Source organism: Moschus berezovskii, chromosome 5 (assembly GCF_049115385.1).
Source record: "Moschus berezovskii isolate FMDL1 chromosome 5, NW_MosBer_1.0, whole genome shotgun sequence".
NCBI classification, from domain to species: Eukaryota; Metazoa; Chordata; class Mammalia; order Artiodactyla; family Moschidae; genus Moschus; species Moschus berezovskii.
The window spans coordinates 38,994,526-39,022,282 of NC_142464.1; the positions used below are offsets into that span (position 1 = coordinate 38,994,526).

The window sequence follows — 27,757 nt, forward strand, 5'->3', positions numbered from 1 at the left end:
CATGGGGTTTTCCAGGCAAGAATACTAGAGTGGGTTACCATTCCCTTCTCCAGGGGATCTTCCCAACCCAGGGATCGGAACCTGGTCTCCTGCATTGCAGGCAGACTCTTTACCCTCTGAGCCATTTGGAAAGCAAGATAAATGTAACTTATTTCTTATTACCAAATAAATACATTTGAAGACAGAGAATTGCCTCTAAGACAGATTTTTCACTCACAGTTTTGAAATTCTCTATGATTCAATGGCAATTTTTGATGCGAAATTCTTCCAGGTTCATAAATTTACTCTAGCACCAGGTACTTAGCATTATGTAGTTCCTTGGTCACCATAAATGCTACATTGATAACCACAGGTTTTGCCATCATAAATCTGCTATACCCATGCACATTAGAGTGAGATTCACACTGAGACAACTGTGAAAATGCAGAGGCTGAAAAACAAAGACAAACCTTAAATCAGGCAGAGAAGTTAAGGTAAGATGATTGGCAGTGAGACCGCAGTTCTCAACCACAGACCTGAAGGCAGAACCCATGCAATGATATCATCAATATGGTGAAAGAGTAAAACTGCTAGCACTTTGAAATTCTGTGTCTAGGGAAAATATGTTTGAAGGAAGAAGATGAAATAAAGATATGTTCACAGAAATAAAAAATGAGAAATATAGCCACAAGAAAACCATCAAAAGCAATTCTAGATAAAGACGCAGGAAGGAAAAACAAGGAAAAAAAGTAGAATATATATGGGTATATATAAAATAAATATTTATTGCACATGATAGTAATGGTAAGACTTTTTAGAATAAAAAGAATAATATTAAAAACTTGAACAATAATAATCCATCATGTGAGAGGTGGATATATTGAGTAAATGGAGTTAAAATATTATGTTTGCTAAGAGGAGGTTTAAGACATTGATTAACATTAGATGCTGACAAAGTATGCCTGTTGTAAATTCTAGAGGAACTATTAAATAAAAGCAGAGTATATAACTTGTAAATTAGTACAAGAGAAAAGAGGGAGTTGAAAAATAAAATATATATTAATCCAAAAGAAGGCAAGAAAGGACAAAAAAGGAACCTAGATTAGGCAAGGCAAATAGAATGTACCATAATGGTTGAATGTATAAGATGGCAGACCTAACTCTAAATGTATTATCAAATATATTTCATTTAAATACATGAATATTCTCATCAGTTCAGTTCAGTTCAGTTCAGTCGCTCAGTCGTCTCCGACTCTTTGTGACCCCATGAATCACAGCACGCCAGGCCTCCCTGTCCATTACCAACTCCCGGAGTTCACTCAAACTCATGTCCACCGAGTCGGTGATGCCATCCAGCCATCTCATTCTTGGTCGTCCCCTTCTCCTCCCGCCCCCAATCCCTCCCAGCATCAGAATCCTTGCCAGTGAGTCAACTCGTCGCATGAGGTGGCCAAAGTATTGGAGTTTCAGCTTTAGCATCAGTCCTTCCAATGAACACCCAGGATCGATCTCCTTTAGAATGGACTGGATTTAGGCATAAATAGTCCAATTGGTATCAAATAATGAATTGTATAGTTTCTTAAGAGTTAGAAGTGGAATGAAAGGATACAGGAAACATTGTAAGTAAAGGGTAGTAAAAAGAAATTTCACCAAATATATTAATGGAAGGGTAATTGCTTTGCTCTATTCATAGAAAAAAATAATAATGCTATGTCATAAATACATAATGAAATAATACATAATAAAATAATAATACTTTAGGGAAGAAGGTATTATTAGAAGTAGAAGCTTTATAATAATAATTTAAGAATGTTATTTACAAAGAAAACTATTCAGAAATAAAAAAGTTCAGATCTTGAAACATTTCAGATATTTAAAAGGATATAACTAGCAGTTTTATCCCAATACATATAGAAAAGAAAAAAAAACTTTAAAATATCATAAAGATAAACTTCTCAAGTTTATAAAAAGAATTAGAAAATATGACTTTTACTTTTTATCGACTATGGAAAAATAGAATCAATAACTTAAAAATTCCCACAAGGAAAATTCTAGTCCACATTGGCTTCATAAGACCATCTATCAAACATGTAAGGAAAAATTCTTCCAGTTTTATATAACTAATAGAGAATATAAAAAGAAGAAATCCTCTCCACCACATTTCCTGAGGCTAACTTAATCTTAGTATCAAATTACAACAGAGAAAATTTCAGGTAACTTTAGTCAAGAACATCAATGTAAAAACCTTAAACAAGTGGTAGTAAATAAAAAATATATACATAAATATGGAAACATTAATGAAATTATGTTTGTAAAAATATAAAAATCAGGTTTGTCCCAGGATTACATGAAGTTGCCTATATCTGATTAAAGTTAATGAACGAAAAAGAGAAACTTTATATTTAGTAGTGTAAAGTTTGCATCTTTTTCTGTGATATTGATAATAATCAAGGATGCTTATTACTGTTATTTAACACTTTCATTTAACATTGTCCTAGAGGACCTAGTCAGTGTACTAGACAAATAGAAATAAAATATATTAAAATTAGAAAGGAAGAGACAAAAATCATTATTCACAGATTATATGCAAAGAATTAAGAATTTACAGATAAAGTATCAGAATTAAAGAGTGGAGCAAGAGTGTTGGCTATTAAATCAATATAAAATATCAGTGCCATTCCCATATATCAGCAACCAACAGAAAATGGTGTTTTAAAAGATACTATGTTACTTTCATACATTATAATACCACTCAGCTATATAAATGAAAAAATAAAAAATTACTGACATACAAATAAGAATGTACCTAAAATATGTTGAGAGAAATAAGATAGATATTACTACAATATCTATTTATATGAACACTAAACCAGGTAAACTATCTGTGTAAAGAAGAATGATGGAACTTTTAGGATAATGAAAAAAACTATATAACTTGAGAGCAGTGATTACACTGGTGAATTCAATCACTGACAGCCTTGTGGACTTAACATTTGTGCATTTTATTGTATTTAAGTTAAATTTCAATAAAAAATAAACAACATACTATATAAAAAAATAAATTTGTACTTTTTGTTCACATGTATTAAAAAAAAAATTTTGCAGGGAATTCCCTGGAGACCTAGTGGTTAAGACTCTGTGTTTCCAATGCAAGGGGCATAGGTTTGATCCCTAGTTGGTCAATCCTTAAGGAAGTCAGTCCTGAATGTTCATTGGAAGGTTTGACGCTGAAGCTCCAACAGTTCAGCCACGCGATGCAAACTAACTCATTAGAAAAGACCCTGATGCTGGTAAAGATTGAAGGTAGGAGGAGAAGGGGATGACAGAGGATGAGATGGTTGGATGGCATGACCGACTCAGTGGACATGAGTTTGAGCAAGCTCCAGGAGATGGTGAAGGACAGGGGAGCCTGGCATGTTGCAGTCCACGGGGTCACAAAGAGTCAGACATGACTGAGCGACTTAACTGAACTCACTGAGGCACTAAGATCCCACATGCCCTGCAGCACAACCAGAAAAACAAAAAATAAAATAACAGTGAGAAGAAGAAAATAATTTTTAAAAATAAACACTTTTTAAAAAGCCACAAAAAATTCCAGATAGACAAAACACTTCAATTTAGAAGACAGAATTGTAAATCCTTCAGAGTATTATTGAGCATAATATTTTTATGAATCTAGTAGTATGGAATGATTCTTGAGTAAGACTTAACAGCAATAATCACGAGAGAAAACTCATAATTCTACTAAATTTAAAGGTACTGTATCTAATGAAAATTAAATACAAGGAGAGGAAATGATTTGTAATATAAATAACAGAAGATTAATATTCAAAATATGCACAGAGCTCTTAGACTGAATTATATAAACAAAGATAACCCAATAGAAAATGGCCAAAGGACTTGAATAGGCAATTAAGTCAACAAAACAAAACAAAACATGAAGAGCAAAAGAATGCAGGGAAAGATGCAGAATCTTTATAATCAGGGATATTCAAGTTGAAACAAAAAGATATATCATTATACACTGAATAACCTAATAAAAATTTAAAATCTAACAAAACCAACATTTGGTGCAATGCTAATTCAAAGCGCTACTGGAGGTATGTGAATTGGTAAATATTTAGGCAAGTAGGTTTGAGATTATGTTTCCTTGTGTTGCAGCAATTCTACTTCTGGATACAAACCCTATAGAAACACACACACAAGTACAATATTATATATCCAAGATGCATGTCTTTCATAACTTTATTACTTATGACTGCCTAAAAGTGGAAACAGTAGACTGTGACACATATATACAATAGAAACAGGCCACTGTAGATCATGACCCATGTATACAATAGATAATGATGCAGCAATATAAACAAATAAGCAATAACTATATGTAACAACAAGAATAAATAACAGAAAATGAAGAATACAAAAAGAAGAAAGTATATGCAAAATGTGTTCATTCATAAATTGAATACTGGAAAAATGAATATTTAGGGATGTACCCTTAGATGATAAAATTGTATTCAAAATGCAAAGAAATGAATATCATAAAATTCAGACTAATGGTGATACCACTGAGAAAAGATGTCAGGGATATGAACAAGAAATAATATAATATAGCTTTTAGGATGCTTGATATGTTCTATTTCTTTACCATAGAGTGGTTGTTTGATTTATAATAATTCAATAAACTATCCTTGGATGAATCAAGGCAAATTGGAGGTGCTTTATGCAGTTTTCTATTAATATATGTTTGCTATGCTTCATTATAAATCAAATAAAAACACAATGATAGTTTCAACTTCTCTAGCATAAATTTACCAAAAGGTTTTTTACTGCTAATTAGAATAACTCTAAATTTCAATTTGTCTAAATTTTCTGCATCCTATACCTCAGGACTGGAATGAAACACCTACTGAAGAAATTACTGTCCATGCAGTTAGAGATTTATAGCTATGAACTTAGTCTGCACATTCAGTTACCTTAAGTTTTTCCCTACCAAAAATATCTAAAAATGGTGTATTGAAACTATAGAAAAGTCATTTCTCCAGGGGTTTTTACATCTCTTGTTGAGAAAGTTACTGTCCCGGCAATTCATGAAAAATCCTTTATAGGCACTCAACTTCTTACAAGTGATCTGAAGTATATAAAAGAGTTCATTTCCAGCAAACCATTTTCTTTCTACTTATTACATGCCATAGATAGTGAGATACTGTAATGTCACTTTTTATAGACTTTCCCTCTTATTATATGAAATTTATCAAAGGTCTTATTCTGATTTTGTGTACCTTACAAGCTAAAAACCAAGTAGCTAGGCATTGTGTAAATATTAAATTCACTACTGTATAAAATTATTATAGTGAATAGAAGATTATGCTAGTTCCCTAGGCAACAATAGGTTTATTCTTTTCCTTTATTTTAAGGCACAGAAAAAATTTATTGCTTAATACTTCTAGTGAGTATGTAAGGTCCTGTAATTCTCTCGCCTCTTCATTTCTCTCAAACTATAATACAGACTTTAATGTATGCTGTGACTATAATGCATGGAAAACAATCCAACAAAACCATATCACTATAGGAAGAAGCAGATTTATCAATGTGTTTGTTCTTACTTTGCGAACACCTCGGCCAAGCTCTTCTCCATAGTTGGTTCCAAGAATTTCAAAATGGACATTGGGATTGCCTCCATTTTCTCCAAATTCTAGCTCTCCAGTCAATCCACTGACTCCACCCTAGAAGAGAGGAAAGAAACTCATGTAAGATTTTTGAAGATGTAAAATAATAAAAAGAGGATGTCATAGGAACGTGATTTTCATCTATAAAATAAATATTTTCTCAAGCATGCAATTATTAACAGACTATTCTTTAATAGATGAACAGCATTAATAGGAGTGCAATTGAAAACAACCTTAAGTATCACTTAGTCCAACTGGTGGCTCAGAGGTTAAAGCTTCTGCCTCCAATGCGGGAGACCCGGGTTCAATCCCTGGGTCGGGAAGATCCTCTGGAGAAGGAAACGGTAACCCACTCCAGTATTCTTGCCTGGAGAATCCCATGGATGGAGAAGCCTGGTAGGCTACAGTCCACGGGGTCGCATATAGTCGGACACGACTGAGCGACGGAACAGAACAGAACAGAACACCATCCAATCTACTGAAAAGGAAATTCTGACCCAAAGAGTCAAATTGGTACTCAAAATGACGTGTTTGCATTGATACTAAATTCCAGGCTAGGATTTTTGCCAACATATATTGAACACGCATGGATCCATTAGTCAAAATACAAGATACTTCCAGAGAGCTTAGAATCTACTCCAGAAACAAGTTTTGACAATACTCTTTCTCCAGTGCAATTCCATTCTAATTTGAACTAGAATTACACTGGAAATCCTCAAAGCCATGGTTTCCAACTTTTAGAGTTTTGCATTTTCTCCTTTAAATATCTTTTTTCAAATTGAAAAAAAAAAATCTAAATTAATCTTGAACGCTGTTTTTGCTCTTAAACAGTAGTTCTAGCTATTGTGATTCACTGGGAATTTCCAAGCTTCATCTTTCATTCAACATAACAGATGTTCACTTTTCCAACAGATGGCAATGTAGGTCAGACTTCTCTTTCTTGTTTACCATTCTTTTCTCAGTTGAGTTTATCAGGCTTCACATTATTTAGGATTTTACAAATGAATATAACATTCTGAGTCACCTCTAAACTATTTCTAACATAGAATTTTGGTCTGATAATCATATATATTTGGACAAATTATCATAATTTGTACATTGCTTCAATTTTCACCTGAGTAATCAGTTCAGTTGCTCAGTCATGTCCAACTCTTTGTGACCCCATGGACTGCAGCATGCCAGGCTTCCCTGTCCATCACCAACTCCCAAATCTTACTCAAACTCATGTCCATTGTGTCAGTGATGACATCCAACCATCTAATCCTCTGTCATCGCCTTCTCATGACTTCAATCTTTCCCAGCATCAGGTCTTTTCAAATGAGTCAGTTCTTCGCATCAGGTGGCCAAAGTATTGGAGTTTTAGCTTCAGTATCAGTCCTTCCAATGAATATTCAGGACTGATTTCCTTTAGGATGGACTGATTGGATCTCCTTGCAGTCCAAGGGACTCTCAAGAGTCTCCTCCAACACCACAGTTCAAAAGCATCAGTTTCTCACTGCTCAGCTTTTTTATAGTCTAACTCTCAAATCCATATATGACTGCTGAAAAAACCATAGCTTTGACTAGATGGACCTTGTTGGCAAAGTCTCTGCTTTTTTTATACGCTGTCTAGGTTGGTCATAACTTTTCTTCCAAGAAACAAGTGTCTTTTAATTTCATGGCTGTAATCACCATCTGCAGTGATTTTGGAGCCCCCCCCAAAAAAAGTCTCTCACTGTACCCACAGTTTCTGCATCTATTTGCTGTGAAGCGATGAAACCAGATGCCATGATCTTAGTTTTCTGAATATTGAGTTTTAAGCCAAATTTTTATTCTTCTCTTTCACTTTCATCAGAGGCTCTTTAGTTCTTCTTTGCTTAGTACCATAAGGATGGTGTCATCTGCATATCTGAGGTTATTGATATTTCCCCCAGCAATCTTGATTCTAGCGTCTGTTTCATCCAACCCAGATTTCTCATGATGTACTCTGAATATAAGTTAAATGAGCAGGTTGAAAATATACAGCCCTGAGGTACTCCTTTCCCTATTTAGAACCAGTTTGTTGTTTCATGTCTGATTCTAACTGTTGCTTCTTGAACTGCATACAGTTTTCTCAGGAGGCAGGTGGTCTGGTGTTCCAATATCTTTAAGAATTTTACATAGTTTCTTGTGACCCACAAAGTCAAAGGCTTTGGCATAGTCAACAAAGCATATGTTTCTATGGAACTCTCTTGCTTATTTGATGATCCAACGGATATTAGCAATTTGATATCTGGTCCCTCTGCCTTTTCTAAATCCAACTTGAACATCTGAAAATTCACAGGTCACATCCTGTTAAAGCCTGGCTTGGAGAATTTTGATCATTACGTTACTAGTGTGTAAAATGAGCACAATTTTGCAGTAGTTTGAGCATCCTTTGGCATTGACTTTCTTTGGGACTGGAGTGAAAACTGATCTTTTCCAGTCCTATGGCTACTGATGATTTTTCCAAATTTGCTGGCATATTGAGTGCAGCACTTTCTCCGTATCATCTTTTAGAATTTGAAATAGCTCAACTGGAATTCCATCACTTCTACTAGCTTTGTTCATAGTGATGCTTCATAAGGCCCACTTGACTTTGCATTCCAGGATGTCTGGCTCTAGGTGAGTGATCATACCACTGTGGTTGTCTGGGTCAAGATCTTTTTGGTACAGTTCCTCTGTGTACTGTTGCCACGTCTTCTTAATATCTTCTGCTTCTGTTAGGTCCACACCATTTCTGTCCTTTATTGTGCCCATTTTGCATGAAATGTTCCCTTGGTATCACTAATTTTCTTGAAGAGATCTCTAGTCTTTCCCATTCTGTTGTTTTCCTCTATTTCTTTGCACTGATCAATGAGGAAGGCTTTCTTAACTCTCTTTGCTATTCTTTGGAACTTTGAATTCAAATGGGTATATCTTCCTTTTCTCCTTTGCCTTTCACTTCTTTTCTTTTCTCAGATATTTGTAAGGCTTCCTCAGACAACAATTTTGCCTTTCTACGTTTCTTTTTCTTGGGAAAGGTCTTGATCACTGCCTCCTGTACAATGTCACGAACCTCCGTCCTTAGTTCTTCAGGCACTCTGTCTATCAGATCTTATCCCTTGAATCTATTTGCCACTTCCATTGTATAATCATAAGGGATTTGATTTAGGTCATACCTGGATGCTGATTGCAGCCATGAAATTAAAAGACGCTTGCTCCTTGGAAGGAAAGTTATGACCAACCTTGATAGTATATTGAAAAGCAGAGACATTACTTTGCCGACCAAGGTCCGTCTAGTCAAGGCAATGGTTTTTCCCGTGGTCATGTATGGATGTGAGAGTTGGACTGTGAAGAAAGCTGATCGCCGAAGAATCGATGCTTTTGAACTGTGGTGTTGGAGAAGACTCTTGAGAGTCCGTTATACTGCAAGGAGATCCAACCAGTCCATTCTAAAGGAGATCAATCCTGGATGTTCATTGGAGGGACTGATGCTAAAGCTGAAACTCCAATACTTTGGCCACCTCATGAGACGAGTTGACTCACTGGAAAAGACTCTGATGCTGGGAAAGGTTGGGGGCGGGAGGAGAAGGGGACGACGGAGAATGAGATGGCTGGATGGCATCACCGATTCTGTGGACATAAGTTTGAGTGTACTCCGGGAGTTGGTGATGGACAGGGAGGCCTGGCGTGCTGTGATTCATGGGGTCGCGGAGAGTCGGACACGACTGAGCGACTGAACTGAACTGAACTGAACTGAACTGAACTGAATGGTCTAGTGGTTTTCCCTACTTTCTTCAATTTACGTCTCAATTTGGCAATAAGGAATTCATGATCTGAGCCACGGTCAGCTCCTAGTCTTGTTTTTGCTGACTGTATAAAGCTTCTCTCTCTTTGGCTGCAAAGATTATTATCCATCTGATTTCAGTATTGACCACCTGATGATGTCCATGTGTAGAGTCTCTTGTGTTGTTGGAAGAGGGTGTTTGCTATGACCAGTGCGTTCTCTTGGCAAAATTCTGTTAGCCTTTGATCTGCTTTGTTTTGACCTCTGTAATGTTGGTACTTAAAAATATCTCATTTGCCATAATCTCAAACTCAACTTCTAGTCTGTTTGGCAGGTTTTATGCTGTCTGCTGTATCTCCTGCTTCATCTGTGTCTTATAGCCCGTCACATGACACTGAGCTTACAGCAGTCATTCAAACAAATTATTCCTCACGCATTCATTTCAATACGAATCTCATTTTTCCAACAGAAATAATGAATAAAACTGATCTTTCACTGTTATTTTTGAATAGCTTATCTCTTATTATCCATTTTTATTAATAAAAATTATAAATTAAAATTATCTGTGCTCTTCTCATATTTGATTAAACAGTCAATAGCATGAATTTTGATGTCAGATTTCCTGGATGTCAGATTTAAAGTCATATTTCAAATCCTAAAAGATGATGCTGTGAAAGTGCTGCACTCAATATGCCAGCAAATTTGGAAAACTCAGCAGTGGCCATAGGGCTGGAAAAAGTCAGTTTTCATTCCAATCCCAAAGAAAGGAAATTCCAAAGAATGCTGAAACTACTGCACAATTGCACTCATCTCACACACCAGCAAAGTAATGCTTAAAATTCTCAAAGCCAGGCTTCAACAGTATATGAACTGTGAACTTCCAGATATTCAAGCTGGATTTAGCAAAGGCAGAGGAACCCAAGATCAAATTACCAACAACCACTGGATCATCGAAAAAGCAAGAGAGTTCCAGATAAACATCTATTTCTCCTCTGTTGACTATGCCAAAACCTTTGACTATGTGGATCAGAACAAACTATGAAAATTCTTCAAGAGATGGCAATATCAGACCCACCTAACCTGCCTCTTGAGAAACATGTATGCAGGTCTGGAAGCAACAGTTAGAACTGGACATGGAACAACAGACTGGTTCCAAATAGGAAAAGGAGTACATCAAGGTTGTATATTGTCACCCTGATTAATTAACTTATATGCAGAGTATATCATGAGAAACTGGGCTGGATGAAGCACAAGCTGGAATCAATATTGCCGGGAGAAATATCAATAACCTCAGATATGCAGATGACACCACCCTTATGGCAGAAAGCGAAGAACTATGGAGCGTCCCGATGAAAGTGAAAGAGAAGAGTGAAAAAGTTGGCTTAAAACTCAGTATTCAGAAAACTAAGATTATGGCATCTGGTTTCATCACTTCATGGCAAATAGATGCAAAAACTGTGGGAACAGTGAGAGACTATTTTTTTGAGCTCCAAAATCACTGCAGATGGTGACTAGAGCCATGAAATTAAAAGACACTTGCTCCCTGGAAGAAATGTTATGACCAACCTAGACAGCAAATTATAAAGCAGACATTACTTTGCCAACAAAGGTCCATCTAGTCAAAACTATGGTTTTTCCAGTAGTCGTTTATGGATGTGAGAGTTGGATTATAAAGAAAGCTGAGTGCTGAAGAATTGATGCTTTTGAAGTGTGGTGTTGGAGGAGACTCTTGAGAGTCCCTTGGACTGCAAGAAGATCCATCCAGTCCATCCTAAAGGAAATCAGTCCTGCATATTCATTGGAAAGACTGATGCTGAAGCTGAAACTCCAATACTTTGGCCACCTGATGTGAAGAACTGACTCATTTGAAAAGACCCTGATGCTGGAAAAGATTGAAGTCATGAGGAAAAGGCGATGACAGAAGATGAGATGGTTGGATGGCATCACCGACTCAACGGACATGAGTTTGAGTAAACTCTGGGAGTTGGTGATGGACAGGGAGGTGTATCCTGCTGGAGTCCATAGGGTCACAAAGAGTCGGACACGACTGAGTGACTGAATTGAACTGAACTGAATTCCTGGATTTTATCAATGGTAGCAGAATCTACTAGCTGTATAAACCTGGCTAAGTCATTTAAATTTCTCTATGCCCCAGTTTCTACATCTGTTAAATGCAAAATAATAGTATGTACCTGAGAAGATTACTACGTGAATAATATAGAAGTGTTTTTGATAAATTATGAGAGCTTAATTAGCACGATCATCATCATTATCGCCATGATTATTTAATTTTTTTGGTTTTAATTCATCTAGAAATTATAATCATGCTCCTGTTTTTTTTTCAACTAAAGTTTATGAGGGTTGCAAAACTCATATGCTTGAAGATTTACATAGCTTTGGAAAATGCTTTTGTTAACTGATTCAGTTATATTTCATTGCATGGCAACCTACTCCAGTATTCTTGCCTGGAGAATCCCCATGGACAGAGCTGCCCGGTGGTCTACAGTCCATAGCATAACAAAGAGTTGGAAACGACTGAACAACTAAGCACAGCACATATTTCTTTGACTAGTATTTGGGGAGTAAAGAGTTAAAGCAGCTGGTCTAGGTTCTGTCTACCCTTTTTTGATATGTATATTTGTGTATGTGCTCATGGAGAGGCCCGGAGGGGAGATAAAAGGAGGTAAATGAGTCTAATGCCCTTGTCAACTGCAACTCCAGGTAAAGGGACGAGTGATATTTACTAGGAAGAAATGTCTTATCTATAAAAGCCGTTAGCAAGATGTTCCAGTCTAAAGAATTATTATAGTAAACAAACTCCGAATCTTCGGACTAATAGTTTATGGTTCCCTGGAAAATGTCTTAAAGCTTTATACTTTCTAGGGCAAAAACAGAGATATTTCATAATGTAAATACTCCCTATTGTGTGACATAGGTTTCAAAGCTTTTTTTTGGATACAGAACATACATGTATGTCCGATGTGGGAAGAAAGGACTTGCGGAGCCATGCAGAATTTCAAATGAGCTCTCACTCCTTTGTCAGTGTCTCTTGATTGCCTTTATCCTTGATACAGGTAAACTATCCTATTCTGATAAGGGAATCTGATACTGTATATTCACTCAGTACTAATATTTCAAGGAGTCCAATTATCACTCAAGGTTTTAAAGACTGGGGTTTAAGGACAATGGATCTTATTATCATAAATATCTCCAAATGAGAAACACTGTAGGAATTTGATTGATGAATATAGCTTGTATTACTAAATGTAATTCAAACTAGTGGTATTCAGAAATCTTTTTATAAGTGCTTTTTATGCTTTCAATCACACATCTACTTCAGTAATATTTCCAATTTTATCAGAATCTTACATTTCTGACAGCACTTTATTTCCAGGAAAAGGAGGGTATCAATACACATATCAATATGATTGCTACATTGCAAAAATGCTATCCTCCTAAAAATTTAAACTTTGGATAACCAGACTGCCCTGGCAATGGTTATCAATACTCATAGCCACTCTGGGCCAGTCTCTTCTCTGGCTCATAGCTGGTACTGAGCAATAAAGGCCACTTTAGTGCAAATTGCACACATTACAAAATTCCATAAATCAGTGAACCCACATTTAATTTACTATGGCCTCCACTTATCTTTTTTCACCTTTTGACTTCATAATTTACCTGCTTTATGTTATATTCTTAATGAGCTGTTAGCGTGTGTAATGAATAAAACTTTCCTTCACGTAGTATAAAGGATGTTTGAGAGGTTAATATTTCAAGCAAATAAACCCTTTAACTGAAGCCCCTGCTTAACTGACTCAAACTTGAACTCTCTACTATTTGGTTGCCTAAGATTATTCTCATATTTTTGAGCTTCTTTTTTTTTCATCTATCCCCAGATCAACATTGAAATTAGAGCACTGGTAAAAATGTGTGCTGGCCAGGTGGTAATGAGCAGTCAGTATCTTTGTGCATGCATAGTTGCGGTCTTTTAATCTCTTGATACAGCTGATTCTAAACAAAATAAGCTAATGGGACATTAATAGTATGAATAACGCATACAGATAATTTCTAAATGTCCATTAAACTGACAGTAATAATTGCCTCCAGAGTAAACCTTTGGAAAAATATCAAGTAAAATCAGTTTGGATTTCATCATACACATTATATAGAAATACCAGTGTGCATCAAATATAAAAAGCAGAAGAGAAGAGGAAAGAGTAGATCAAAGGTTGGGAATAATTTACCACTGGATAATCAGTTCTTGAAAAGACTCAAGTTTGATGCTCCCTTATGGAGAGGATAAGTTGGAAAAAAGAAGAAAAAAAAATCTACTAAGTATTTATTTCACTCTCCTTATGAGGCTGAAGGGTGTATCCCTATTTTTGAAACTGGAAAGTAACAGAGAGATACTTTTGGAAGGTCATAAGAACCATCAAATATTTATGACACTTGTCTAATCTCCTTATACACATTTCTAGGTTCCTTGGAACCTGCTTATGTTATGCTTAATAACTAAAGACATGTGTTTAATAACTATGCTTAATAACTATGCTCAATAACATATGCTTAATAACTAAAGACACCCTGGTCAATAAACTAGCCCAGCAAGGCAATGAACACACTGGGAGATTCCAAACTCAGCAGTGTGCCCTGATGCCCTCATGTTTCTTCAGTTAATTTCAGTAAGGAAAGATCCCTGAGAGAAAGAAAATACTATATTTTATACTCAGAAAAGAGATAGAATTTATATATAAGTACTAGAATACAATATACCAAAAATAAATAAATAAATAATAAAACATGTGCAAATAAAAAACTTGTGCAAAATGGTTAGGAAAAGTTGAGTTGCCATATAACATTTATGCATATGTATATGTGTATATAGATATAGATACATACATTGACCACTTCTGATGGCTCAGTGGGTAAAGAATTCGCTGGCAATGCAGAAGTTCCAGGATCAATCCCTGGCCTAGGAAGATCCCCTGGAGAAGGAAATAGCAACCCACTCCAGTGTTCTTGCCTAGAGAATTCCTCGGACAGAAGAGCCTGGTGGGCTACAATCCAAAGGGTCACCAAGAGTCGAACACGACTAAGTGACTAAGCATATATATTCATGCCTATAAGCGTACATATACACTCAAGTATTCCTTCATAATAGAAACTTGAAGCAAACTGAGCAGGAAATAGGAACCTACTAACATTCTGGTCATACTGCCTACATCAGAGAGAAGAAACCAATGCCCAGACAACTAGGTATGTGAGGAACCTGAACTAAAGCCTTCCAATTGTGCCTGATATTCTTCCTCTAGATCATGTAAGCTGTGTGTCCAATATAACATATGCAAATCACACTGTTTGCTCAAAAGATGTCTGTTGAACTAAATTAAATCAGAACAGGTACTGTTTTATCCACTTTATGATTCAAATGTCCTGAAGTTGCAGGGAACATTGATGGGTCCACAAGAAGATTATTCTAAGAATACTGATTTGCATTTTTCAAAGCTCTTGTGGCAAAAAGTTTATTTGTACCCATTTCTGTCAAAAGGCTATCTCATATTCCAAGTCAGTACTGTTTCTGGTAAGTCACATTATGTTTTCCTAAATTCTCTCTCTCTCTCCTTCAGGTTTATAATTTTAAATGGTACACAGTGCTTAACACAAAAAGCAAATAATATATTTATGTTACTCTAAATATACAGATTTTAAAAATCAACAAGGGTAGATCAATCAGGACAAAGGAGGAAGACAATACAGAAGTAAGACAGAATACGGAAGAAGTAAGAAAGACTTACTTCTTACAAAACTTCCCTTAGGAGCACATCAAAAATATATTTACATGTGGAACTACTCTTACTGAAAACTAACTGGAAAATGACAGACAGACTCATAAAACCAAGGCAGTAAGAAAGAATTCACATGTAATCAGGTAGGAAGAAAAGAGAAACAATCAAGTTAGGACCTGTGACCCTGGGAAGGGACTCAAAGGAAAAGAGAGATCACAAGGGCAGACATCCTCCCTGGAGCGTGAGCAATTTACATCACATATTGGGCTCCCCAGGCCTGCGGTCTGACAAAGGGCAGACCTGCACCCTGGGTGAAGGGCTGCTGAGGAAGAGGGCTATGGGAAGCCTGGACTGAGCCTGTGAAGAGTGTGCATGCTCTGGCTTGCTCCCAAGGCAGGGCAGAGAGGGCAGTGTGAGACTATCAGCAGCTGTCTAGTTTTCTGCTACCGACCTAGCACACGCCCCAGCCTGAGCCTATCGAATGTTTCAACACTGCTTATTTAATGACTCAGTTCTGAACCGGATCGAGGACTGACATGACTGAGGAAAGAGCTAGGCCTTGGAACACAGAGGAGACTCAGACCTGGGGCAGCATCTAGGCAGGGAGGGGGCAGCCTTTGTTGGCACTCACACAGGTGTCACATCAGAGGCAGCCTGGATCTCTGTCTACAGCCAGCTTTTTGTAACCCATGCCCTACAATGCTCTGAGAGCCCACATGGGCCCCTGTTGCTCTGGCACAGCAGTGGGAAGGGAGAACACTGACTTACAGGGAAAGGAGTCATCTCGGACCCAGACTTCAGGGTTTCTGCTCCGGCAACTTCGGATCTGACCCTATACCAAGTAGGGCGTATCAAATAAAGCTTAGGAACTTTACTATGGTCTACAAAACCTTTCATAAGCTTTCCCCTGTCTGTTTTAGCTAATGAAGAGCCATGATCCTGTTGTGTTTCTATTCCAGCTCCCTCAGTCTTTTTTCAGATGCTTAAATATGCCAAACTCTTTCTTCCTCCAAACCTACTTACATTATATTGCTCTTGCATCAGATATTCTCCCCTATATCCCTGCAATATATGCAATACACTCCTCTTTCCTTTTCTGGATAATGCCTATTCATCGTAAATGTTTCCGCTTATCTACCACTCTTATGCCTAAGTAGGTCCTCCAGTCACATAGTTCCAGAACAGTTGGTTTTTCCCCTTTTGTCGAAATGATCACACTTATAATTATTTTTGATATTTCTATTTTTCTTCCTTTTTCTGTGATCTCACAGTATAGCATATGGTAGTGGTACTCAATAAATATTTGAATGAATATATTACCATGTATTGAACTGAAGAATTATTTTTAAAGAATACTCTTTTAGACATCAATATGTATCAGTGTATCTCTTTGAGGATAATATGTATCAACATGTATCAAGTTGATACTAAAAGATCTGAGATACAGACACACATGTTGATATATTCTATTTTCCCACATTAGGTACTGAAAATAACTACCACAAAGGATTTAGTAGAAATTGATCAATTAAACCAATGTGGAAGTATTTGATTTAAGGATCTATCAAATCTTGTTAGGCTTACTTGTATTGAATACATGCAAAATGTCAGTGCTTTTATATGTAATCACATATATCGAGTGTAATAGTTTTCTTAGTTTGTTCTTTAATTAAACAAAAGATGTAAGCATATTCTTTCTAAAACTCAGCTCTGATCTGCCACTTATCTATGCCCCCAAATTCTTTAAGATCTTTCATTTACCTCCAAAATTAATTCCTTTCCTCAATCTTTTTCCAGTCTCAACTACTCTATGTGTTCTGTGCACTCTGGTAAATTAATCAGTCTTTGTCAGTGTCTATGTGATTTATTGCAATAGATAGCTCAGCTACAGTGCTTCTACCACCCGAAATATGTGCCTCTCCATAACTTTACATTCATTGTTGTTTAGTCACTAAGTCCTGCCTGACTCTTTGCAACCTCATGGACTGATTTTCAAGTTAAGAGGCTACCAGTTCCATGCCATTTTTTCTAATTTTTTTCTTGGTTTGGGGTCAGGTTCCTTAGGAAACAGCTCTGAGACAGAGATTTGCTGGCGTCTAGGAGGGTTCCTTGAAGTGCTCTTATGAAAAGTATATGCAAGGGAATGCGACAAGGGGGAATGCACAGAGGTAAAGGTTTAAGTGCAGCACAACTTCTACAGCAGCTCAGGTGATCCCATGAGCCAGTCTGTAGGTGCAGTATCTCTTCATAGTTATCCCAGATGGAGGCCAGGCACTCAGACCTTCATAGTTCTGCAACGACCAGTCAATGTGCACATGCTCTTCCAGAAAAGTAGAGCAGAACCCCTCTGCCCAGGGAAGTCCTAGATGGACTCAGCTGTGTGTCCTCCCTAAAAGGAGTACCTGAGCCATGGAGCATGGATCCGATGTGCATCACCCATAGTGGACTCTGCTAAGATTCCATAGAATTCTATTTTTACCACATTTGAGGCCCCTTATTATCTCTCACCTTAGAATATACCTTTGTGTATACTTATTAGCCATTATTCACAACTCGGTTCTAAATAGCTTTTTGGAAAATCACACAAAATCATTGAATGATAGAGTCCATGTTACAGGCATTTGATAAATATCTGTTAAAAGAATGATGAACGTATGAATGAACAAAGTGTACTCTTGGAAACTATTACAAAATTAACCGTAAGAAAAAAATAGAAAATACCATTTAATCATAGAGCAAGTCTGTAAATAAAAATAACACACCCATGTTGCATGGTTGTAATGCTATTCCACAACCTGTGAGAAAGACAGTACAGCTATATAGATAACGGATTAAATTGACTTCTAAATATTCCAGGGAACTGATTTTCAGACTGTGATTCTGAGAACTGATCGTGGTGGGAGTCCATCTGGAGACTCTCTCCCACTCTCTTCCAGAGCAGTCCTGCTTGTATTTGCTTTACTTATTTTGTTTAAAATGTTTGAAAGCTTGCTGTAGGGTAAGTAACATCAACAAACTTAAATTACACAGTATGAAAATGCCTTACCAAAATATACATTTAAATGTAGCATCTTATAATAAAGAATTCATACATGTGAAAATAAACTTTTCACCCAAAGAGCTGTTAAAAACTGCAGTCAAGGGTTTTGGAATAGTCTTTTACAGACTCATCAATGTACACACCAACTTCAGGGAATTTTAAAGGGCCGTATTAAAGATAAAGTATTGTTTATATAATCTCAGTATGTGGTGCCTGTACCCCTGAGTTCTTGCAGTGTGTGTGTATTTTCTTTGTTGAGCTTGTGCTCAGTCGTGTCTGACTCTTTGCAACTCCCTGGATGGTAGCCCTCCAAGCTCCTCTGTCCATGGAATTTTCCAGGCAAGCAAACTGGAGTGGGTTGCCAATTCCTACTTCAAGGAATCTTCCCAACCCAGTGATCAATCTTGCATCTCTTGTGCCTCCTGCATTGGCAGGGGAATTCTTTACCATTGTGCCAGCTGGGAAGATTCAATAATTTTGATTTGTAGTAAACAGACACAACTGCCAAGAACGACAAAACAGATAAATTGTATGGTACCTGGAACATAAAATTGGAAACCGGAAATCTTGATATTTAAAACTTATTTGCTGCATCAGTTCAGTTCAGTTCAGTCGCTCAGTCATGTCATTCTCTTTGCGACCCCATGAATCACAGCATGCCAGGCCTCCCTGTCCATCACCAACTCCCGGAGTTCACTCAAACTCATGTCCACAGAGTCAGTGATGCCATCCAGCCATCTCATTCTCTGTCGTCCCCTTCTCCTCCTGCCCTCAATCCCTCCCAGCATCAGAGTCTTTTCCAGTGAGTCAACTCGTCGCGTGAGGTGGCCAAAGTATTGGACTTTCAGCTTTAGCATCAGTCCTTCCAATGAACACCCAGGATTGATCTCCTTTAGAATGGACTGGTTGGATCTCCTTGCAGTCCAAGGGACTCTCAAGAGTCTTCTCCAACACCACAGTTCAAAAGCATCAATTCTTCGGCAATCAGCTTTCTTCACAGTCCAACTCTCACATCCATAATAACCAATGGAAAAACCATAGCTTTGGTGGCTCAGAGGTTAAAGCGTCTGCCTCCAATGCGGGAGACCTGGGTTTGATCCCTGGGTCGGGAAGATCCCCTAGAGAAGGAAATGGTAACCCACTCCAGTATTCTTGCCTGGAGAATCCCATGGACGGAGAAGCCTCGTAGGCTACAGTCCATGGGGTCGCAAAGAGTAGGACATGACTGAACTGAACTGAACTGACTAGATGGACCTTTGTTGGCAAAGTAATGTCTCTACTTTTTAATATACTGTCTAGGTTGGTCATAAATTTCCTTCCAAGGAGTAAGCGCATAACCAACCCTTAATAATTCATTTACTTTTTCTGAGACTCAGTTTTCTCTACCTTAAAATTGCAGAAAATAGGTTAGGTTAAGTTTATTTTATCTTGCTAGTCTAAAATTGAATGAGTTACTAATAAAAGTTTTAAGTGTAAAAAGAGGATACAGTCTTTACACAATTCAAAAAATCTCTTTTCAAATTATGCCCTTGATATATTTAGCAGCAGAACACTGTAGCATTTTATTAAACCAAGATGGTGTTTATCACCAAAATTATACAAGTTTGGAACTGGAAACTAATTAGCCAATAAAAGTTTTCTTTTATTGTTATTTTAAAATTCTATCATTTATTTGGGGAAAAGCTTTATATCTTAGGATAAAATGGCAGAAATTAACCCAGAACGTAATCATTTCCTATCATTTAATTCTGATTTTATAGTAGCCATGAGTACAAGCCTCTGGAAGAAATTACAGTGAGTGCTTTAACAGGGAAAATGACTCTGTCTAAGCCTTATCTCATATTATAAAAACCCCAAGCACATGGATGATTGCTGTTAGGAAGTTAAGCACAAAAGCTATGACCCAGGCTGCCATCTTCAAAAAAGATTGATATCCCACTCTCTATAGATTCAAAGTCCTGTTGCTAACAAAAGGCACTTCAAGAAAATTATCTCGACTGTATATATTGTAAATTGGAACCATGTTTTTACTTATTACAAAATGTGGGAAAAAACAACAAAAAAGAAAACACATTTTACTAAGAAAAACTGAACCCAGGCTAGAAAAATTTTATGAAACCAAACAGAGACTAAGAATATCTTTCTGTTGGCCCCTCTACCACAAATATATGGCAGCAAGGGCAGTGACCAAGTGCAGCAGAGCTGAACACACTGCACTGCTCACAAGATCTCCAGAGCAAGCAAACAACTTTTTCAATCACCATCAAAAAATCAGCAGCAGCCAAGGCACACCATGCTTTGTCAAACATAATATCTTTGGTAATTGCTGTGTCAGATTGTCCCCCAACATCTTCCAAAAGTTATGAGTGTCTTGGCCTGGTGTTTTAGTCTTAGATAAAATAAATTTTCTCGGTACTTCAGCTCTTTTGTCCATTTAGGACAAATGACGCTCATTTCTGTAGTAACAATAGATATGTCCACAATGCAAGTCTAGGGGTTAACAGCATACTGCTAACAGCCTCTTTATGGAGGTCTGTGTCTTTACTTCAACTTTATTTGAAAAGCATACTTGGGTTGCCATTTCCTTCTCCAGTGCGTTGGGGGGAGGGGTGGGGGTGGGGTCGCTCAGTCGTGTCTGGCTCTTGGCAACCCCATGGACTGCGGCCTGACAGGCTCCTCCATCCATGGGATTTTCTGGGCAGGAGCGCTGGAGTGGACTGCCATTGCCTTCTCCATAGTACACCTATGTATGTGTTAAAATAAATTATTAATAACATAAAAAAAAGAAAAGCATACTTTGGCATGGGCTTTGGCTAAGCCATTTTAATGATTTCTGCTGTTGAGGGTATGCAGAAACCATCCCTCCACTCCTGGAGCTTCAGTGACAGCCTGACTGGCTTCCTGAGTCAACCTCGGCATGCAGTGCTATGACAGCATGGCCCTTCAGCATGGCTGTATCCATGCACTCTTCTGCTTGCTTCCTGCTCTGGTGGTTCAGAGTCATGCGGTAGAGAGCCAGATGCCTGCCACAGACCCTAACATGAGGTCTAACACAAGGAAGATAAAACTGAACTTTGATAATAATGTATGCAGTCACTGGATATTTCTAAATGTGTGTTTTATTTATTTATTTTTATCACTACACTGAGAGTCAATGGGCTTCCCTGGTGGCTCAGATGGTAAACAATCTGCCTGCAGTGCAGGAGATCTGGGTTGGATCCCTGGGTTGGGAAGATCTGCTGGAGAAGGGAATGTCCACCCACTTCAGTATTCCTGCCTGGAGAATCCCATGGATAGAGAAGTCTGGCCAGCTTCTCTATTGGACGCAACTGAACAACTAAAATACACACTGAGACTCAGTAGAATTTGCTACTTCCAGGATACATGTTCGTGCCTTGAGCTGGCAAATAACCCCAAGCTTTTAGGTGAGGAGAGTAAGCTGTTCCCTGACTTTGAGCAGTACTGGTCTTATACTTTGATTCATCTTCTTAAGTATCAATACAGCATATGGCATTGTCACTCAGGAAAAGGGCACCAGTCTGCAGTACCAGCCATCCCCTCTCAGGGTCTTTCACTACATATACTGTCAGGCCGACATCACTGAAACCCTTCCCAGGTGTGCACTGGTCCCAGGGGGCCAGGCTGTACCCATACTGCAGCAGCTGGGATTGCTGGCCCCAGGGTCACCACACAGCAGGAGGTTGATCTCAGCATGAAATCTGCTTCTTCCTGTGTGACTAAAACCCTTCCCTATTTCCCGGAAAAGCTGGAGTGATTTCCTTTTTGAAATCTTTCTGTTCTTAATTGCTTGGACCTGAGGCTGAAGCAAATCTCTCATAAATGCTTGTTTTTCTGAAAAGTTTTTTAAGCAATTTCACATGCTTCTCTGAAAAAGTTTCTGTTCTGCTTCTTTATCTCCTTCATGCAGACACTGCATCCGTTTTCTGATAATGAATGATACCAATGAGGGTTCTGTCAGCAGATTTCACATGACTCACTCCTGGATTGATTCAATAGGAACAGCTGGATAGATGCTTGTAATGTTCACTCTGTCCCCAAGATGAACCTTTTCAACAATATCATTGTGAGCAAAAGGGTGTCACCATGAGGCATCTGCCCTGCAAGCATATTTTCAGGAGACTCTCGGAGTCTGATCATCTACCTGTCAGGGAACACGAGGCAGTCGTGGGTCAGCACCACACTGTGGTGGGGCAGCAGGCACATTTGCAGGCTCGGTGGTCTGACCTGGTCCATCTCTACTAGGGCAGTGTGGGTACACCAGACACTGGAAGGAGGCCCCATACATCTCTGGAATCAGCTAGGACATCCTCATCATCATGACATGGATGGTGATAAGCTGACTGATGTCTTCCGGATTCAGTTTCTCATATTCCACACACTGAATGGACCTACCTGAATCTGATGTTCTAAGACTGAGTCAGGTTAACTGTCAAAGATCTCATTGATAGCCATGTTAAAAGTTAGGATAACTTGTAGTGGGAGGCAGGTGAGCTGTCTGTATGGATTTTGGTCAAATGATTTTAAGTGTTCACAGTTTACATTTAAAAATGGCTCCCTATTAATAATTGTTTTCCCAAGTAAGTGTATGTATAGAGGTTCAACAGTATCGATGGCAATATTTTCATCTTTCCCTTCCGTCACTCAGTCGTGTCCAACTCTTTGCGACCCCGTGGACTGTAGCCTACCAGGCTTCTCTGTCCATGGGATTCTCCAGGCAAGAATACTGGAGTGGGTTACCGTTTCCTTCTCCAGGGGATCTTCCCGTCCAGGGATCGAACCCGGGTCTCCCGCATTGGAGGCAAACGCTTTAACCTCTGAGCCACCAGGGAAGCCCATGTTTTCATCTTTAGCCAGGTCAATAAAATCTTAAAAATTTGCTTTGCAGGTTTCCAGATTTACATCTGTTCCTCAAATCACATATTTCTGTCCTAGAAACTGCTCACTGGCCATTCTTTTTCTGTTGTTGGCCCATACTGCAAAACCACCTACAGACACTTTTGTGCAGACCCCAGGTCAGGCCTCTGCCTCATGTGTGTGCCCGTAACACCACTGCTTGGGGTTTCCTCTATCTAAGAGCTGAGAGGAACATATGTTGTTTGGTGAACCAAGAACAAAACCAGGAGGAATCCCTGAAGAGTGCATCAGAGGAGAGCTGGAAAGTACTATGTCCTGTGCAATAGGGTTCTGCCAGCCAGTTCCAGGCCTGGCCAGCCTCATCTGCAGCTCTTTTATATGGGGAGAATCCTGGCATCATTGTCTCTGACACAGACACAGCCTGGCTCCCTCACTTGCAAGAAGGGAAGTTTACTGCTCCAAAGCCTGAAGGACTCCAAGAGTACCTGGTAGATTGTGTTCCCAAATGTCCCAAGAAAATATTTTTTCAAAGCTTTAAAAAAATTTAAAGTATTAGAATTCAGTACTGAGGAATTTTTGAAGATAATATCAATATGTATTTAAAAGCATAAGGGAATAAACTACAAAGAAAGAAGTAAGAATTCAGAGTTATGTATCTAAAGTTGGCCAGGTCAGTTCATTGTATCTACAATGACTAGTTTAAAAATATAATGGAAACATATCCAATCCATGATAGTATGTGCATACACACACATACACACAGGTGAGCATATTAAAAACCCTGTAAAATTTCAGGAATAAAAACAATGAAAATACATATGAATAATACTATAAATCTTTACTGAGGGTTATAAGAAGATGACTATATAGACAGATACCATGTCTATGAATGAAAGGTTCATTCTTTTAAAAATAATAAGTTTCTCAAAAATAATCTATAAAATCCATATAAATAACAATGGCTTGGGGGTGATGATATTCTCTGAAAGAAATGATCACTTGAAAATTAATCTCTTATTATTGAAAAAAGAAGATAAATATGGAGGCACCTACTCTACCAATTCACAAAATTGCTGCAGATGGGGACTGCAGCCATGAAATTAAGAGGCCTGCTCCTTGGAAGAAAAGCTATGACTAACCTAGACAGCATATTAAAAAGTAGAGACATTACTTTGCTGACAAAGGTTCATATAGTCAAAGCAATGATTTTTCCAGGAGTCATGTATGGATGTGAGAGTTGGACCATAAAGAAGGCTGAGCGCTGAAGAATTGATTCTTTTGAACTGTGGTGCTGGAGAAGACTTGAGAGTTCCTTGGACTCCAAAGAGGTCCAACTAGCCAATCCTAAAGGAAATCAGTCCTGAGTATTCATTGGAAGAACTGATTGCTGAAGCTGAAACTCCAATACTTTGGCCACCTGATGCAAAGATCTGACTCATTAGAAAAGACCCTGATACTGGGAAAGCTTGAAGGCAGGAGAAGGGGATGACAGAAGGTGAGACAGTTGAGAGAAAAGATGGGATAGATGAGATAGTGATGGCATCACTGACTCAAGGGACATGAGTTCGAGCAGGCTATAGGAGATGGTGAGGACAGGGAAGACAGGTGTGCTGTAGTCCACGGGGTCTCAAAAAGTCAGACATGACTGAGTGACAGAACAACAACAACAACAAAATAAATTATAAAGCTGCAACTCAAGAGTTTCCTGGAAACCACCACCTCCTTCTTACTGGACATTACAGTGCTCATGTTAACTGCATTGTTTTTTTTTTTTAATTCTTATCTCATCCACACAATGAGAATCCAAATTAATTAAGGGACAGACATTCACTCTTTTAATTCTTTGTACTCCTTGCATTGGAAATCCCCGATGACTCAGCAATAAAGAATCTGTCTTTTGATCCCTGGGTCCAGAAGATCCTCTGGAGTAGGAAATGGTAACCTGCTCCAGTATTCTTGCCTGAAAAACCCCATGGACAGAGGAGCCTGGCAGGCTACAATACAAAGGGTTGCAAAGAGTCGGACAAGACTGAGCAACTGAAAATGCACCGCTCACATCAGTACATAGGCTTTGTAAAGTGTACAGCACATGGTCAGATTATAGGCATGCAGTGGCTACTTGAATGCAATGAAGAATTTTTTCACTAGAATACTCCCATTTTAATAAAGAGCCTGACCTCATCTGTGATGTTTAGCAGCTGACTTCTTTTTAAGCTGCCTGTCTTATTAGGCCCTACATATGGACAGGCTGATCAAGAAAGCCCATCATGGATCTCCTTCTTTGAAACCCCTGGACAATTTAAGCCTATAAAATCTCCAGCCCGAGTAAATGGAAACTATTCTTAGCTTGTCCCTTAACTACTACAACTGTCCCGCCTATTTACAGCACTCTGTTCCAGCCAGCCTGGGCCTGCATGGGCCCACTCTGCTTTCTTCAGGAGGTCCTGTGCAAGTAGAAAATTATCTTGTTTTGTGAAGTGTCATAAGCCTGGACATCTAAATGGGATAACCAAAACACTCAGGTGAGGCAAAGTAATATGATTGGAAAAACATGACTCTGTTTTCAAGGCCAGTTCAAATTGTGAGAAAAAAATAAGGAAACAGAACTTTTTTTATCATTTATCATTCAAACTTAGCCTTTAGATATAGAATATAGATATATTCCTTTAAAAAATGCTACTGGCTTGAAAGTTTACAGGAAAAAACATTCTCCCAAACAAAACTTCATAATTGTCATACAAAATCATTGTTTTGATTATAAATTTTCTAACAGAAACATTTCACACATTGAATAGTTCCAAAGAAATACCTACATATTCAGTTCAGTTCAGTCGCTCAGTCGTGTCCGACTCTCCACGACCCCATAAATCACAGCACGCCAGGCCTCCCTGTCCATTACCAACTCCCGGAGTTCACTCAAACTCATGTCCACAGAGTCGGTGATGCCATCCAGCCATCTCATTCTCGGCCGTCCCCTTCTCCTCCCGCCCCCAACCTTTCCCAGCATCAGAGTCTTTTCCAGTGAGTCAACTCGTCGCATGAGGTGGCCAAAGTATTGGAGTTTCAGCTTTAGCATCAGTCCTTCCAATGAACACCCAGGATCGATCTCCCTTAGAATGGACTGGTTGGATCTCCTTGCGGTACAAGGGACTCTCAAGAGTCTTCTCCAACACCACAGTTCAAAAGCATCAATTCTTCCGCGATCAGCTTTCTTCACAGTCCAACTCTCACATCCATACATGACCACAGGAAAAACCATAGCCTTGACTAGACGGACCTTTGTTGGCAAAGTAATATATTATTTAATATATTACTGCTTTTTAATATATTATCAAGGTTGGTCATAACCTACATATTATAGTGTCTCTTTTTCCCTCCTACGGATACTTCCACTAAATAAGTGTCTCCTAAGCAACATCCCAAACTATTATTCTGCCTTTGTGTGACAGCTTCCAAAGAATGAATATATTCAGGTTCCTGCATCCAAGCCAAGCCATGAATTAATAAATTGGCAGGATCGGAACCATGTTTAACAACCTCCCTTGGATTCATACCTGCCAACTCTCCGTAGAAATAGAGCTGGGGGATTTTGGCAACACCTTGAGTTTAGATTTGACTTATTCATTTTTCACTTAAAAAATCCTCCTCTGCCAATGTATTCAATGAATTTAATTCTCAAGCACTTCAGTTGATAAGAGCCTAAATTCTCATTAAAGTGATTCTTCTGCAAAGAGGATATAGCACCACGAGGAAAATGCAGGCTTTTCTCTACGAGAAACATATTTTTCCCTCCACTTCCTGGTTTTTGTACATCTAGTTCCCTTTTAATGTTAATTCTTAGATTTTTCTCTGGCATCTCTAAACACTTCATATTTCATTTGACTAGCTATTTCTCTTACTATTTCAGGAAAAAAGGCAAATGCTTGCAGTAAGAAAAAGGATGCATAAAATGAAGAATATAAACTTCCAAATGACTGTCTCCTTTGTGTAATGCGTACAGGGGAAATTTGTTTGTTTTATTAATCATTTCATTTTAAATCCAAGAAGCTGTGTGAGACAAATGGAAAATGCCAGCAAGGATGACATGACAAAGAGGCTAATAAACTGCTGGATGCTTAGAACTGTGAGAGGAGCTAAGCAACATAAACTGCCTTCTGGGAACGGAGCGGGTAGCTGAGCTAAAGCAGGTCACAGGCAGGCTAAATACCACACTGACAGTGAAGAAGAATGCCATCAAGTACCCCCAAATAGCTCACAAATGCATCAAAATACTGTTTATGACTTATATTTTTATTGTAAGGCAAATTAAAGATCACATCCCATGTATCGTCTAACTAAAAAATACCTAGATCTAGTGTTTACTTTTTTCAGGGGATGATGGTTAGAGAAAAAAATGACTTTCTGTACTTTGTGTCAGATGCTGAATAATTTGAGCATCTCTGACAGTTATGATGCATGAAGGTGAATTAAAACATTTCAATGATTAATTTTTATCTGCATAAAATTTCCTTATGAAAAAATAAGGGCTCCCTACTTCATAGACATGTGATTTTCTGACCTTGGAATTTTTTAATATTTATTCCAATTTTATTTATTTTTGGCTGTGCTCGGTCTTCGTTGCTGTGTGGGTGTTTTTCTATAG

The 27,757-nt window shown here is 38.2% G+C and overlaps 1 protein-coding gene and 1 pseudogene across 3 annotated transcripts in view; both read right to left on the bottom strand.

Moving 5' to 3' along the window:
- The window catches only part of GRID2 (glutamate ionotropic receptor delta type subunit 2), a 1,729,520-nt gene that overhangs the window by 640,836 nt on the left and 1,060,927 nt on the right, over nt 1–27,757 (bottom strand). For all 3 annotated transcript variants that reach the window (XM_088836035.1, XM_088836036.1, XM_055434840.2), the window contains one exon: nt 5,586–5,705. In XM_088836035.1, the coding sequence (XP_088692161.1) occupies nt 5,586–5,705 (120 nt within the window). The remainder of the gene's footprint in view (nt 1–5,585; nt 5,706–27,757) is intronic.
- On the bottom strand, nt 21,578–23,478 carry LOC148777821 (DNA replication licensing factor MCM4 pseudogene; annotated as a pseudogene).